The following is a 13016-nucleotide window of genomic DNA, read 5'->3' as shown; positions in this document are numbered from 1 at the left end:
ATATGTTGAGACAACATAATCGTGATGTTTCTTTAATTTTCTAAAACGTGTTCTAATGTACACACACCTAGTTCATAATTTGAAGTTTCAAATATCACACCATTCATCTTAGACATTACTGGTATCATAGAGACTTATTTGCACATTTGCAGTCGCGAAGATCTGTAACTGTTATTCAGCCATCAGGTAGGTCAGCATTTGAAACAGCAATATCATAAGAACGCACTCCAGTTTCCTAGTATTTTGTTGCTGCCGGACACCTTTCTACGTACCCCATTGCCGCGTGTCTCTCTGGTACACTCTTTTGAACTACATCTACATGTATTTGGCAAGTAGGTATCCCAGACTACATCCACCCGAGCGGGAGTTCTCCAGTTGTTTTCTGACAGTAGGAAGGAAGACCCGATCTGCATACTCGCTGAATGTACCTAACTGCACTTGCAGACAACATATGAATAGAAATATGAACACCGTTACGGCGTGGAACAATTGTATCCGATAAAGCATTGTAGAAAAAAAGAATTTTGTGTCATTTAGGCGGTCAACAAAGCATATCTCAGTTGGTAAGATTCTAAAATGCCTAAAATTTTTTTGGGCTGATGTTCATGTACGTTTTGATGGGCATTACAATGTATGTCGTGCAGAACTCTGTTATATTACAGTTGGCATGGTCGACCTGTTGTATATTGTTGACACGGGATGTAGAAAACGCGGAATTCTGGGTAAATATCCGCTACTTTAGTATCGACTTCCTAGAGCGTATCTGTGGTTTAAATTACTCAGTATGTTTTATACATAGATAGTGATGGGGCAAGGCAGATCATGACGATCGGTGCATGGCGACAAATTTGATTGTAAACTTGAAAACCAGTCAACCGTATAGACTCCGCCATTATTCTTGAAAGTGAACTCGTTTCCACTGACTTTTTGGTGGGGCGTAATCGCGTAATCTGCAAACCAATAAATAACGCAGCGGATTTTTACACGGAATTCCGCGTTTTCTACATGCCGTTGTTAACATCGTTAATTTCCCGTCTTGGGATGAAATTTCCCTGAGTCGATTGCTCGGCGATTGCGTATAGAGCACCATCAGTAGGTGACCAGGGATGGCTAGATGTGTCAAGTGAAATGCGAGACACTATGAATACATCCCGACTCACCACTATCGAGCTCCACAAACCCATGACGGATTCCATCGATTCTCCTGTTTTCTCGGCACGCTCTCAGCGCATGCCCCAATCACAGTGCTGAAACGGAAACTTAAAGAGGGCAAAGGTCAACGCCGATCGCACGTTGTCCAACCTCGTCGCCTGTTTTGGCAACTTCTCATCTACCTGTTTTCCCTGCACCATGGCAAAACATGAACTATCACAATTTTAAATCTTATTGTCGAGAATATTTCAAATCGTATTGTCGCTCAGAATCGGATACTACTGCAGTTGCTGAGATCGTTCCGTAAGAGATGTTCTGATTGGTCCAAAATCTAGGCTACTAATCTTGTCTGGGCCAAAAACAGCTTCTGAGGCGGAAAATGTCAAGGGTTTGGGCCGCAAATATGTTCCAACTAAAATAGCCCACTTCATCAGTCCAACGAGGTAAATGTTGGCTCTAAATATCTCAGACCCGTCAGATGCGTTATCATGTGACTTTAGTTTTTGCACTCGCCACTTCATTTTCAATACTTGGATTCAATGTTCATGAATAAAATGAATTAATCTGCAGGTGCACAGCATTGATCAAATTGTGTAACACGTGAATGAAACAAAAACAGAATACAGCTTATAAAATTATTTTCTTTCCTAAAGTAATGGAGTCCTCTCTTTCTTCACCCGGACGGTCATGCAGACAAGAGTAACAGGTCAGGCAATTTTAGTTCCAAATGCACCTCTTATTATATAGGGGCGCGCGTAGGCTTATTATAAACCGCGAGATGAGAAATCGCGAGATTTTCTACTTCCCTGGACCATGACAATCACCATTTCTGATGCTGCTGTCCACTTCTCCATTCAATGATAGTAGGGCCGAAGACAACACAAAGGTAACATGCAACTGCATGTTCATCTTCACCACAAAGGTTTTGCAACTTATCAAGACATACTGTGAGTATAATACCACGAGGTTCAGGATGCTGCATGTATCAAGACTATTTTCACGTTACGCCTGGCGGCACAAGTCACCATACACATGATTGACCGATAACACAGGGCATGCAACTGGTGAACGTCTGGTCATCCCTAAAAATAGCGCGGGATAGTCTGACCATCGAAACAAGGCTTTAAATTAGGTTAAACTCCACACATCGCACAGCGGGGTCTATTTCAATGGGCCAATTAAAACAAGGTTTGCTCCCTACTACAGCCTCGGTCTCATGAGTGTTCGCCTTTTCAGGTTCCATATTTGCAATACATCATGTGGCGCATGGTACTCTCACCGAGGTTGGCATCTCGCGATTTCGCATTCCACACCTCGCAGTTTATAATAAGCCGCGCGTATAATCGATCAACTGACGATCACCATGTCAACAATGTTGTTTGCTTGTTTAGAATGGAATAGAATAGAGTTGCTGCATTGCGTAAAATGAAATCTAAATTAAGAAGTTCTGCATCAAGTGATAGCAGCCATGGTGCTAATAAATTGTTTACACTGAGCGCATGATGTATGTGTTGCGCATTTTAACGGTTTTGCCTTTTTTTCGATATTGTGTTCTGACATTGTTGGGCAAGTATATGAACTGGGTTTTGAACTAGATTTATCAGTGTTGCAAGCCCCGAGAAATCTTCTCAGATTGTACCTGCGCGATGGAAGGCACGTATAAATAACTTTATATTCAAATTACATGTAACTTTAAAACGACATAAAACTTTGTGTGCAGGCCAATATATTTGCAAGGACTTGCAAAAAATAAAGCATGCCTGCCAACCCATCTCAAACTCCTTGCCACGCACATGTTTGCGATACCTTCATCGTGTTGCTAAAAATTAACTGGTTTCAGCAATGCTTGGCGTTCATACATGTAAGAATGAAATATGGCTTTGCAATTGCTTTGAAGTTGGGTCACGGCGGAGTGAAAAATAAGTTCAATATCCACGGAGTGTGGATAAATATAATGTCTCCTTTCGACAATGTTAGAGAATGAATGTAACAAGATTATACATGTATCTTCGCCGAGGTTTCTGGGTCAGTTCGTCAATAACCAAGTCGCTGTGACAACGCTAATGAAAAGCTGTTAAGTTCACCTTCCACGTTTATCAAGGCCAGAATACTTGGTCGGACAGGTTGATATACAGTGAATAGAGATGTCTTTGATTTGCGGGAGAGATTTGTGGAGATATATACATACATGTATTTGCCTACCGCGGTAAGTGATACTTATTCGACATTGTAAACTTTTATAGGAAATTAAAAAACAAACAAACAACATATTTACTTAAATCTTGTAAGAAATTGGTTGTCTTTGGCTCATAAACATGGCACTGCTCAACGTACTGTTTGAATGATCACATTCCGAAATAACAGTTTCGAGTAAAGTATCATGAAAAATATCACAATTTCAAAATTAGTCCACAAGAATAAAATGCTGCTTTGAAGTCTTGGAATGTTCACCCACATCCAAATAAGAACTGATTAGTCTTTATGAATTCTTGATACACGGATAAATTCTAAACCCTTCCGCGAGAAGCATAAAATGAAAATGTCTTAGTTTCCTTTTTTGAGATAAACCAAAAATCTGATAATTGATTTTTACATGTACATGTAGTTAATAACTTTCTCGCGATTTTCGTAGCATTCAATGCTTTTCATATGATGATTCGTGTCAGCCATCCCCTTATTCATCCTACCTCACGCAAAAAACATCGGTGTCAGTGAATATGAAAATTGCTCGATAACGTTGAGCCAGAAATATGTTTACTTTCCAAGATATTTATGGGTTAATCTAACAAATTTGTATAACTATGCGGATGATAATACCATTTCATATTTTCAAGTTTACTACTATGAAACGCACCTTGGAGCTAGGCTGACGGTAGTGCTCTTGTAGACTGGTTTATCATGAATCAGATGCAGGCAGTCACTTTTTGTGGTAGAAAATTCGGTGTCTCTGCATCTACGGAGACAGAGAACTATTGCCGAAGAAGTGTACAGAATCCTAGAAAAACAAAGACCCTCCTTCTTGTGAAATCTAATTAAAAAGAAAGGAACTTCACGTAACCTCCGTCGCAAAAATGTACAGGTCGAACATTTTAATACCATAACAAATGGCAAAAACAGTTTCAGTTACGAAGCATCAAAGATTTGGAATAACCTGCCTAACCATATTCGTGAGGCCAACAATTTTACTATTTTTTATAAACTTTTAAAAACATGGAAGGGCGAAGAATGTAAATGTGCAATGTGCTCTTTTTAAATCTCATTTTTAATATATACGTGTAGTACATGTAGTATTCTAGTACCATATTAGGGCTGTTCCTTTAATATCTACATTGTCTCACCCTTTAATGAATATCTGTGATAACCTATATGTATTAGTTATCTATTGTTCTTCTATTTTTATATTTTATGTTAGATATCGGTTAAAGAGCCCTCCATAGCTCACGTTTTTATATGTATCTCCACCTGATACCGATGAAAATAAAGCTTATGTTATCTTATCTCAGTGCCAATTTATTTTCCTACGAGAGTGTAAATGTGCCCAGCTTCCGATTGACATTTCGAAACAAACAACATATTTTTGAAATACTTGATTTCAAGATTTTCTCTTTTAGGGCTGGGCATGATTTTGCAAAGAATTAATGTTAGTCCAGTGGAGTGGTTTGTGTTAGGCCATTCACGTGCCAACACTATGCCTGGGCGGGTATTTCGATCGCGGTCATAATAAATGCGTCAGTGATTCAGAAACCTATCAATTGTGAATTTTTCTATTGCCTTTATATAAAGTATACAGTACCTACTTGTGTAATTTGCCGTGGCAGGTAGGCCTATTAATTTTTCTAAGTGCATATTACGGTTTATACAATAGGAGTGATGGTACCCAGAGAAGAAGCCTATTACGGTAACACGAAACCCGGTGTAAAAGGAATGGACGTCCTAGGAATGCAGTACCCCATACAATAGCTGTGTATTGTCAACGAATGTGGTTAATGGTTTGGTTAGGGTTAGCTACATAATCTTCAACAAAGGAACTCTATTCACTTTAACAAAAGGACCGGACTTAGATTCTGGGGGGACTTGTGTTTCTTTTACACCGGGTTCTTTATTGAAATAAAAAATACATACAAGTTTGAACAAAGGGCTATGGTCCTAACAAATAATGAATAACATTTCATCAATGGCGGCAGATTTAAAGATAAAAGGCGTGAAGTATAAAGAGGTAGATGATCGACTGGATTCGTAACAATGTAAGCATCCGAATAAAATGTTATTACAGTAAATTGCCAACATCATTTAGAAAACAATATAACTTATACCTATACTTACCTATACTTATACTTATACTTAAAACCGTTACGAGATATTGTTTTGATACTGACCGGCAGTGAATTCCAATGCTGAATAGAGTGCTGAATAGTGCTGATTAGAGTGGTTTTGGTGTAGTGACTGGATACATTAACATGTACCAGAGTCTTTCAAAATAATAATCTATTTGAAAGACTATGCATATACATAGAACAAGAGTCTTTCAAATAAAGAGTCAGGTCACGGCAAGTTTCCTTTGGTCCCACATCTCTCTCGGGCAATCAACTCGAAGCCATGATGAAGCCCATTTTAATACAGCTACAAATTGACATGAGGTGCACAACAAAAGTAGAATAACCAAAAATTATAACGAGAAAATATACTGTCTACATGCGGTCATGATTTATCAGATACAAATGCATACAACATAAATAATTTACTTACTATTGATGTGAACGATCTAACAATTTGTGTTGTACACTTTGATAAGTTGCTAATTGCCAAAACAAAACAAATAATCAATTGTCGCAATTAAGCTGCATGCACTCACTCGTCGGTTTGCAATTTGTTACAAAAAATCCATGATTAGGTTGTAATCAATGGCAAACTTGTGATATGTACATGTGGCAGCCAAGCGAAACTTTTCCTCCTCTGTTACAAAATCGACAAGAGTTTACGGACGTTTAAACTTGTATTGATCCAAATAACCATCTAAGTCTTCACATACAGTCTACTAATCATCATACATGTCGTAAATATGTCGTAAATCTGAAATTACAAACAAAGACAATGTCACAACTACAGCCCAAAGACTGGAAATCCTGTATACACTGACCTCAAGGAGGTGGCGACATCTATCGTTAAAAATCTGAACTAAAACAGAGGAGTTTCTTCATCGAAAATAACATTTTTCCCCCCAAAACTTATGTTTACCACACACGTATTATCTAAATAGAGAGCTTAAACTACAGTGCTCTTTCAGAACAAGCTGTGAATTACAAATATCACAAACTAATGCAATATCTGGCAGGATCTGAAGTCACTCCAAGTGGTATAACAGGAATTGAATGTCACCGGGACAATCAAACCTTGGCTCGACCCAGAAAACACGCCATAAAAGTGTCTTATCATTTTGTCAGCATAATAAACATAGCGATATATAATCTATACATATAGTTACCTCGTATGTCTTCTACAAAACTTGATTTCAAACGAAGAAAAGATCTCGAAAAGGCTACTACATGACAAAATTGATCGAAAGATCACGATTCGATGGAACGAGCTTCGTAAGGGAAGCTGGAGCTAGACTAAAAGAGCGCGAAAAACTATTTGGGAAATTCCGCGCTCACAGTACATATACTGTTGTATCTTGTGAAATGACTCAAAATATACACATCATAAGTGTATGTAAGGTTTAAGCCAAATGGGCTATTCGACAATATTGGAACGGTATATCTCACACCATTTCGCAAAAAAAGCTCATCGATGGGAAAAATAAACCGTTTTCTAATCTTAAAAACTAAGAAACTGGGCTTCAAAATCACAAAACTATCAAATATCCCATCAGACAACAGTGACATTAAATTAGAAAAATTCTGATAAAACAAAAATATGATTTCTATAAGCTTACATGCTAACGTTTGATCACAAAAGTCGAGACATTTTGCATTTTTTCACACTGTTTGCGTTTGTTACCGCGAAAGCAAAATTAAATCTGCTATAAAACTCGTTGTAGTCTGTAAAAATTAAAAAGATAGGAATATCCCATTATATGACAACGAATGGAACCATATGATACCCTTAGATGGTCCATTTAGCACCGACAACATACTAAACTGCCAACCGCAAAAATATGTGATGATGTGGAGTAGAACAAGAGGCCCAAGGACCTGGCGCTCAGCTGAGTTAATATCATTAATATCTTCCCGGTGTTCAGTTCATTATGCATGAAAATGGCATGCTCCATGGTATTTGATATCCTTTTGCGTTCACTACGGTACCAATGTTTTTGGTTGACATAATTATGCCACTGTTCATTCCTCAATCCTGACCATAATTCGGGTGAAATCATTGTATGAAAATATTTACCGAAACATGAAGTTTATGCCATGAATGAGGACACTCATTGTCATAGCCTCGTTTACAAGTACGAAGTATTTTCCCGCGAATATTCAAAACTGCTTGGCTCCTTGCCAGTTAAATAACATGTGACTATACACAAAATAGAAAACTTTGATGGAAATTGTAAATCATTTTTTTATCTATCAGGGGAAACAAGCTGATGATGATCAAATAAATCATTCATGAGAAATCATGTTGTTGCTGAAGCTTGCATGACGAAGTTAATGCTAAACCTTTTCTTGTGCTCTACTGCGCCACCGTAGTTTTCTATTCAGACCAGCGATGACGTCATTTCTGGTGATTCCTTACGTTGTCCAATGAGCGCTTTTTAAAATGTACCATTTGGTATTGTACAGTATGCAATGTATTTTTTCAGCGCTGCCAGTTGCCGAACAGAATGCCGTAGCTCCCTCAATTTCCAATCAATTTTTATGGGAGTGACATTATTGTATTGCTTAGAATGTCTACTTTTTACTCATGAAAGAATCGTAGAACTAAAACTTAATAGGCGAACAGAATTATGCCGATTCACTGCACATACTGTGGGAATTCTCCACTTCAAAATACAGCGGCGATGTCATCGCGAACAGAGCATGCACTTCCGATATCGTTTTCACAGAAATGTGGCCAAATTTTCAAGAACTAATTTCTGAAAGTAGTCCCTAAAGACCTTATGACTACCACTGAAACGAACTAGTGATAATATCGCCTACCAGACTACTTTTTAAGCAGAAAATTGGGTACTTGAGTGTCATTGAGCTCCAGGCGTAAACAACATGCCGCCATTTTGTCTCCGCTTCGGTATTTCGTACGCCGCTTATAATGCACCTTCTCAATTAAAACCAACATAATAAGGCCTTACATCGTTGATTGAATAGGAACACCACACAAAACACAATAAAGTGGGGGTACAATCGATTACGAAGCTGAAGTGAACAGTGATTTATTCCTGGAGCTAGGCCTACTGCTTTTGTTGTGTAGCTGCCATGTTTGAGAACTGGCAAATAGGAGACTTCATTGATGGCTGACGTCATCGGGCGGGAATTTGAATCGGCAGAAATAATTAAAAGGCAGGTAGCGCCCTCTCCTGTTAGAATTTTGAACTTTTTCTCAATAAAATAGATTTTCAAGAATTTTATCTTAATATTAGAGCATATTTCGACTAATTCTGCTGCTCCTAGGCCGATATAGGCCAGTTTCCTTCATGCACTCTCGCTCGCAGGAAGTAGGTCGAATGGCGACAAATTTTGTTTTGAAAGTAGAGTTTGACCAGAAGTATCCAGAAATGCAATATTGAAGTCTCTAGGTCTTACGGTTACAAAATGTGCACCATGGGTTTAACGGATGGACGGATGGATGGATGGATGGATGGACAGACGGACGCCACTGAACAACTTATTTGACAAGCTCGGCTGACTTAGTCAGCTGAGCAAAAAACGCATTTCGAAACTTATTTCTCAAATTAGTGTCATCATTGCTTCTCAAAACGAAACATATCGCTTTTCATATCAATGTTGTCTTTGACACTCACTATATCTAAATAGTTCTATAGAAATATTCTTATAACAAAACAATTCATCAGACTCGGTCTTTCCAATCTGAAATACTTCGGTTACATAAGTCCGAAAAACAATATTCACGTTTATTAGGATTTCTGACGCCGTCGTCTTTGCTTATCTTTTAGCATCAGGAGCAAACCAGGGCTTAATATTCTATTCTCCGGCGCTGCACCAAACCCCTAGTGAGACATTTTCCCCTATACATCTGTACACCACCTTCAAGTCAGCTTCTACGGTTAAACTGTCAACCTCGGTTCCAGTACCGCACTACTTCTAATGACTTATGCGATTGAAAATGGCACTCAGAGATCTTAAAATCGAGGTATCAGAGCGCACCTCGAAGAAGACAGTGCTCTAATGTCTGCCGGCATGATCAAACAACCAATTAAACTGCGAGTTTGGATATTGTTACTACTTAGGCGCTCTACTTGGGCGCAATTGCTTTTGCGCCAGAAACTCACCAAAGAGGGTGAATGTATCAGGGGTTTGTGTGCAGGGCTGGAGAAGCGAACATTAACCCCTGATTTCCCCATGATGACTTTTCAGATGATCTACATGTATTATCTTCTCATGCAAGAGCTTTACCTGTTCTAAGATGTGCTTGCAATAAGTTATATCTTAGTATGTCTTTTCTAGTGACTCCCTGAAGTCTTGGAGAAGAATCCTTGGATTGATGGTTGTCGTCACGTTGATCATTTTCCTGTTCAACCTCAAGATGCTGAACTTCGGGAATGACAAAGAACACCAGCGCTTGAAACCTGCTTCATCCGGGTATACTGGAAAGACGAAATCAACTGCTAGATGTAATCAGGTACGCATAATGCCAGATGTATTGTACGCGCCGGTCACTGATCCAAAGTTTGCTCTTTTTTTTCTTCCCCATTACAGCCTCCAATCACTACTTACACTGGTGTTGGACTCAAATTCGCTGATAGCCAATTTCTCAGTTCTAGTAAACTAGTTCTAAAATTTTTTCACATATTTTGTACATGCCACTTATACTGTACTTGAATAACCATTCGTTCAAGGTAACTCCACATCGGGTTAAAATGAACTGCGAAAAATGGGTGGTGGTCACCACGATCTTCAATTTGACCGACGCCGTGAAGGACCTACTGAAGATGCCAAAGTGGTGTATGGTACTGGTCGGTGACAAGAAAGGCCCAAAAGAAGTACCGTCATTTCCCAATCTGATCTTCCTAGACGTTGCCTGGCAGGAGCGCTGTCCGTACCATATCTGCCAGCATATTCCATGGAATCATTTCAGTCGCAAAAACATTGGCTTCATGTACGCCGTGGCTAACGGGGCCAAGTGGATATACGATACCGACGACGACAACTTCCCCAAGTTTCCTAAAGCCGAGCCGCTTTTGGATTCGTCGATCAGATTTGATCTAATACAGGTCCCTGGACACGTGTACAATCCCTACATTCCATATATCAAACCCAACACAACCTTTTGGCCGAGGGGGTTGCCACTGGATAAAATCAAAGATTCCGACACGAAGAACATGAAAGTGATCGGTACCGTCAAACCGGAAAAGGTCGCGGTGATTAACTATTTAGCCCAAACCGACCCCGACGTTGACGCGATCTACAGACTGACGCAGAAAATTCCTTTTCAGTTCGAGATGGTGGAGAAGTATTACGCTCTACCGCATTACATCATGTCACCCTACAACGCCCAGGCAACGATGCATGCACAGTTCGCCTTTTGGGGTCTGCTTCTGCCGGCAAGCGTAGACATGCGTGTCACGGATATATGGCGGTCGTATTTCACTCAACGGTTAGTCTGGGACACCGACGGTCACATCGCTTTCGGTCCGCCATACGTCAATCAAATCCGCAACGCGCATTCGTATATGGTCGATTTTCACAATGAAATGGATGTCTACCTTAAAACCAGCAGACTGATCAAATTCCTGGTGAACTGGATCCCGAAAACCGTTTCGTTGGCGCAGAACATGATCGACCTTTACATAGAACTCTACCAAATCGATATTATCGGGAGGGCCGATATCGATTTAGCCATAGCTTGGATACGCGATCTGGAATGTGTCGGCTATACCTTTCCGCCAGTCAAAGTTGCGAAAGACTACGTGTATTTAATTCAAGGTGCAAGCGTCACGATGCTCGATCAACTTGTATCAAACTCGAATCGAGATGTTCTATGGCTGACGTACGAAACGGAGTCTGGCGATCTTTACCGGCCGAATAGCACGTGGACCAGTGGAAGGAATCTTCAGCTGGAACACGCCGTTGAACGCGGGAGCCGAATGTCGGAGAAGGGTTATAAATATTTCATCTTTCTCGACGACGACGCTAAACTGTCGTTCAATACTAATGGTCGAAGATGGAAAGATGAAGGCGGTTGCAATAGCGACGTTGTGTGGACATGCTTTGAACAGTTCTTGGGCGCTCACGAGCCGGCAGTCAGCTATCCGTTCTACACATATACTGGACATTTCTATGACAAGAATTCAATGGTCAATACAAACTACCATATCGATCCAATGATGGTGGCTTTTCACCGTGACACATTATCTTTCCTACTGCCCTACAGTACTGAGTTTGAAGCGCAATCCTGGTGGGCATCGGGTGTTATCTGTGCTGGCCTGGCCAACATGCTGTATAGCACCAACAAGTTTCAGTTCAATGTTCTTCATAGCATCAATTTGAGACCAAATCATCCGGGCAATACTAAATACAAGACGGATCGGAATCAACCCGGTCAATTACAATTCCTGCTATCGGCCCTTCTGCCGACTGTCGATGGAAAGCCGAATCCGTTGTTGAACAGTACCTCGCCGCGTTTGGCTCCGAGGATTAACGGCAAGCCCAATCTGAAGAAAAATAAAACCTACATCGTTGACTACGCGTTCATTAAAAAGTACTTTAAGCTCGATCATAAGTTTTCGCAAAGTCGGCTGAACTGGCTGAAAAATCCTGTGATCAAAAGAATTCTATTCGGGGGCAAAGACGTAACTGAATTTGACAATTCATTCAATCCTGATTATTCTTATCCGATTTAACACGTCAAACTGTAGTATCATTCGCATAGAGTTTCACCATACACCGACTTCGTGGAAATTGCAACAAGGTATGGAGGGCAGGGTCATGTATTATACCGCTATGGGACCTAACCGTAGTTCCAAAAAATGTGTGTCCTGTTTTAAGGCCGCCTGTCAGGCGAAGTTTGACCAAATGGTGTGCTATTTGCATCTTTCTAGACCTGGACAGCATACTAGAATATGATCAAGGCAAATATGAAAGGATTTTTGATATTCATGGTCTCAATGTCCAATTTAGAATTGTCTAAGTTTCTGCCACGCAAGGCCAAAACGGCGTCAATTCTCCTTGACATGACTGTTGGTAAATGTCCAAATCTAAACTTTGAAGTACGTCACATTTTTAAAGGTTTAATAGCTTATTGTTGGATGTCTGAGGAATACACATCCAAATTCTCAAGCTGATTGATAGCTTCGAATTGCAATTTTCAGCCTAAGAATTATGTGTAATGAATATACACAAAATGTACAGGGGTTTTATAACAATACCCTGGCCTGGAGACTTTGTCCTAACCGATGTACGTTGACCTACGTGTCATTATCAAATGTGAGAATGTACTGATGTTGGATAGGAGGTTGAAGAAGCTCAGAAAGTTTCAAATATGACAGTCCCATCAATACGGTGTACCTAGTCCCAATCGAAAAGAAAAAAATTCTCGGCGGGACGACATATTATCTCGGGGGGGGGGGGGGGGGGGGGACGACTTAGTAAGTCGGGGAGACGACTTACGATTGGCAGAGAAGCCAAGATTGATTTGGCCTGGCTGTGACTGTCTCATCTCTGTCGCCATATTAATAACTAGGCAGTGCGGCG

At 40.1% G+C, this 13016-nt stretch overlaps 1 protein-coding gene across 1 annotated transcript; it reads left to right on the top strand.

Moving 5' to 3' along the window:
* The first annotated feature begins 3192 nt into the window (after window positions 1-3192).
* LOC135489234 (uncharacterized) lies at window positions 3193-12897 on the top strand. Its single transcript, XM_064774494.1, has 3 exons — window positions 3193-3358; window positions 9771-9945; window positions 10163-12897. The coding sequence occupies exons 1-3, from the start codon at window positions 3297-3299 to the stop codon at window positions 12164-12166; spliced, it is 2241 nt and encodes a 746-aa protein (XP_064630564.1). The 5' UTR covers window positions 3193-3296; the 3' UTR covers window positions 12167-12897.
* Window positions 12898-13016: the final 119 nt, after the last annotated feature.

Source organism: Lineus longissimus, chromosome 6, assembly GCF_910592395.1.
Source record: "Lineus longissimus chromosome 6, tnLinLong1.2, whole genome shotgun sequence".
In the NCBI taxonomy this organism is placed as follows: Eukaryota; Metazoa; Nemertea; class Pilidiophora; order Heteronemertea; family Lineidae; genus Lineus; species Lineus longissimus.
Note: the sequence above shows the minus strand (reverse complement) of the source record. Positions and strands in the feature narration are given on the sequence as shown.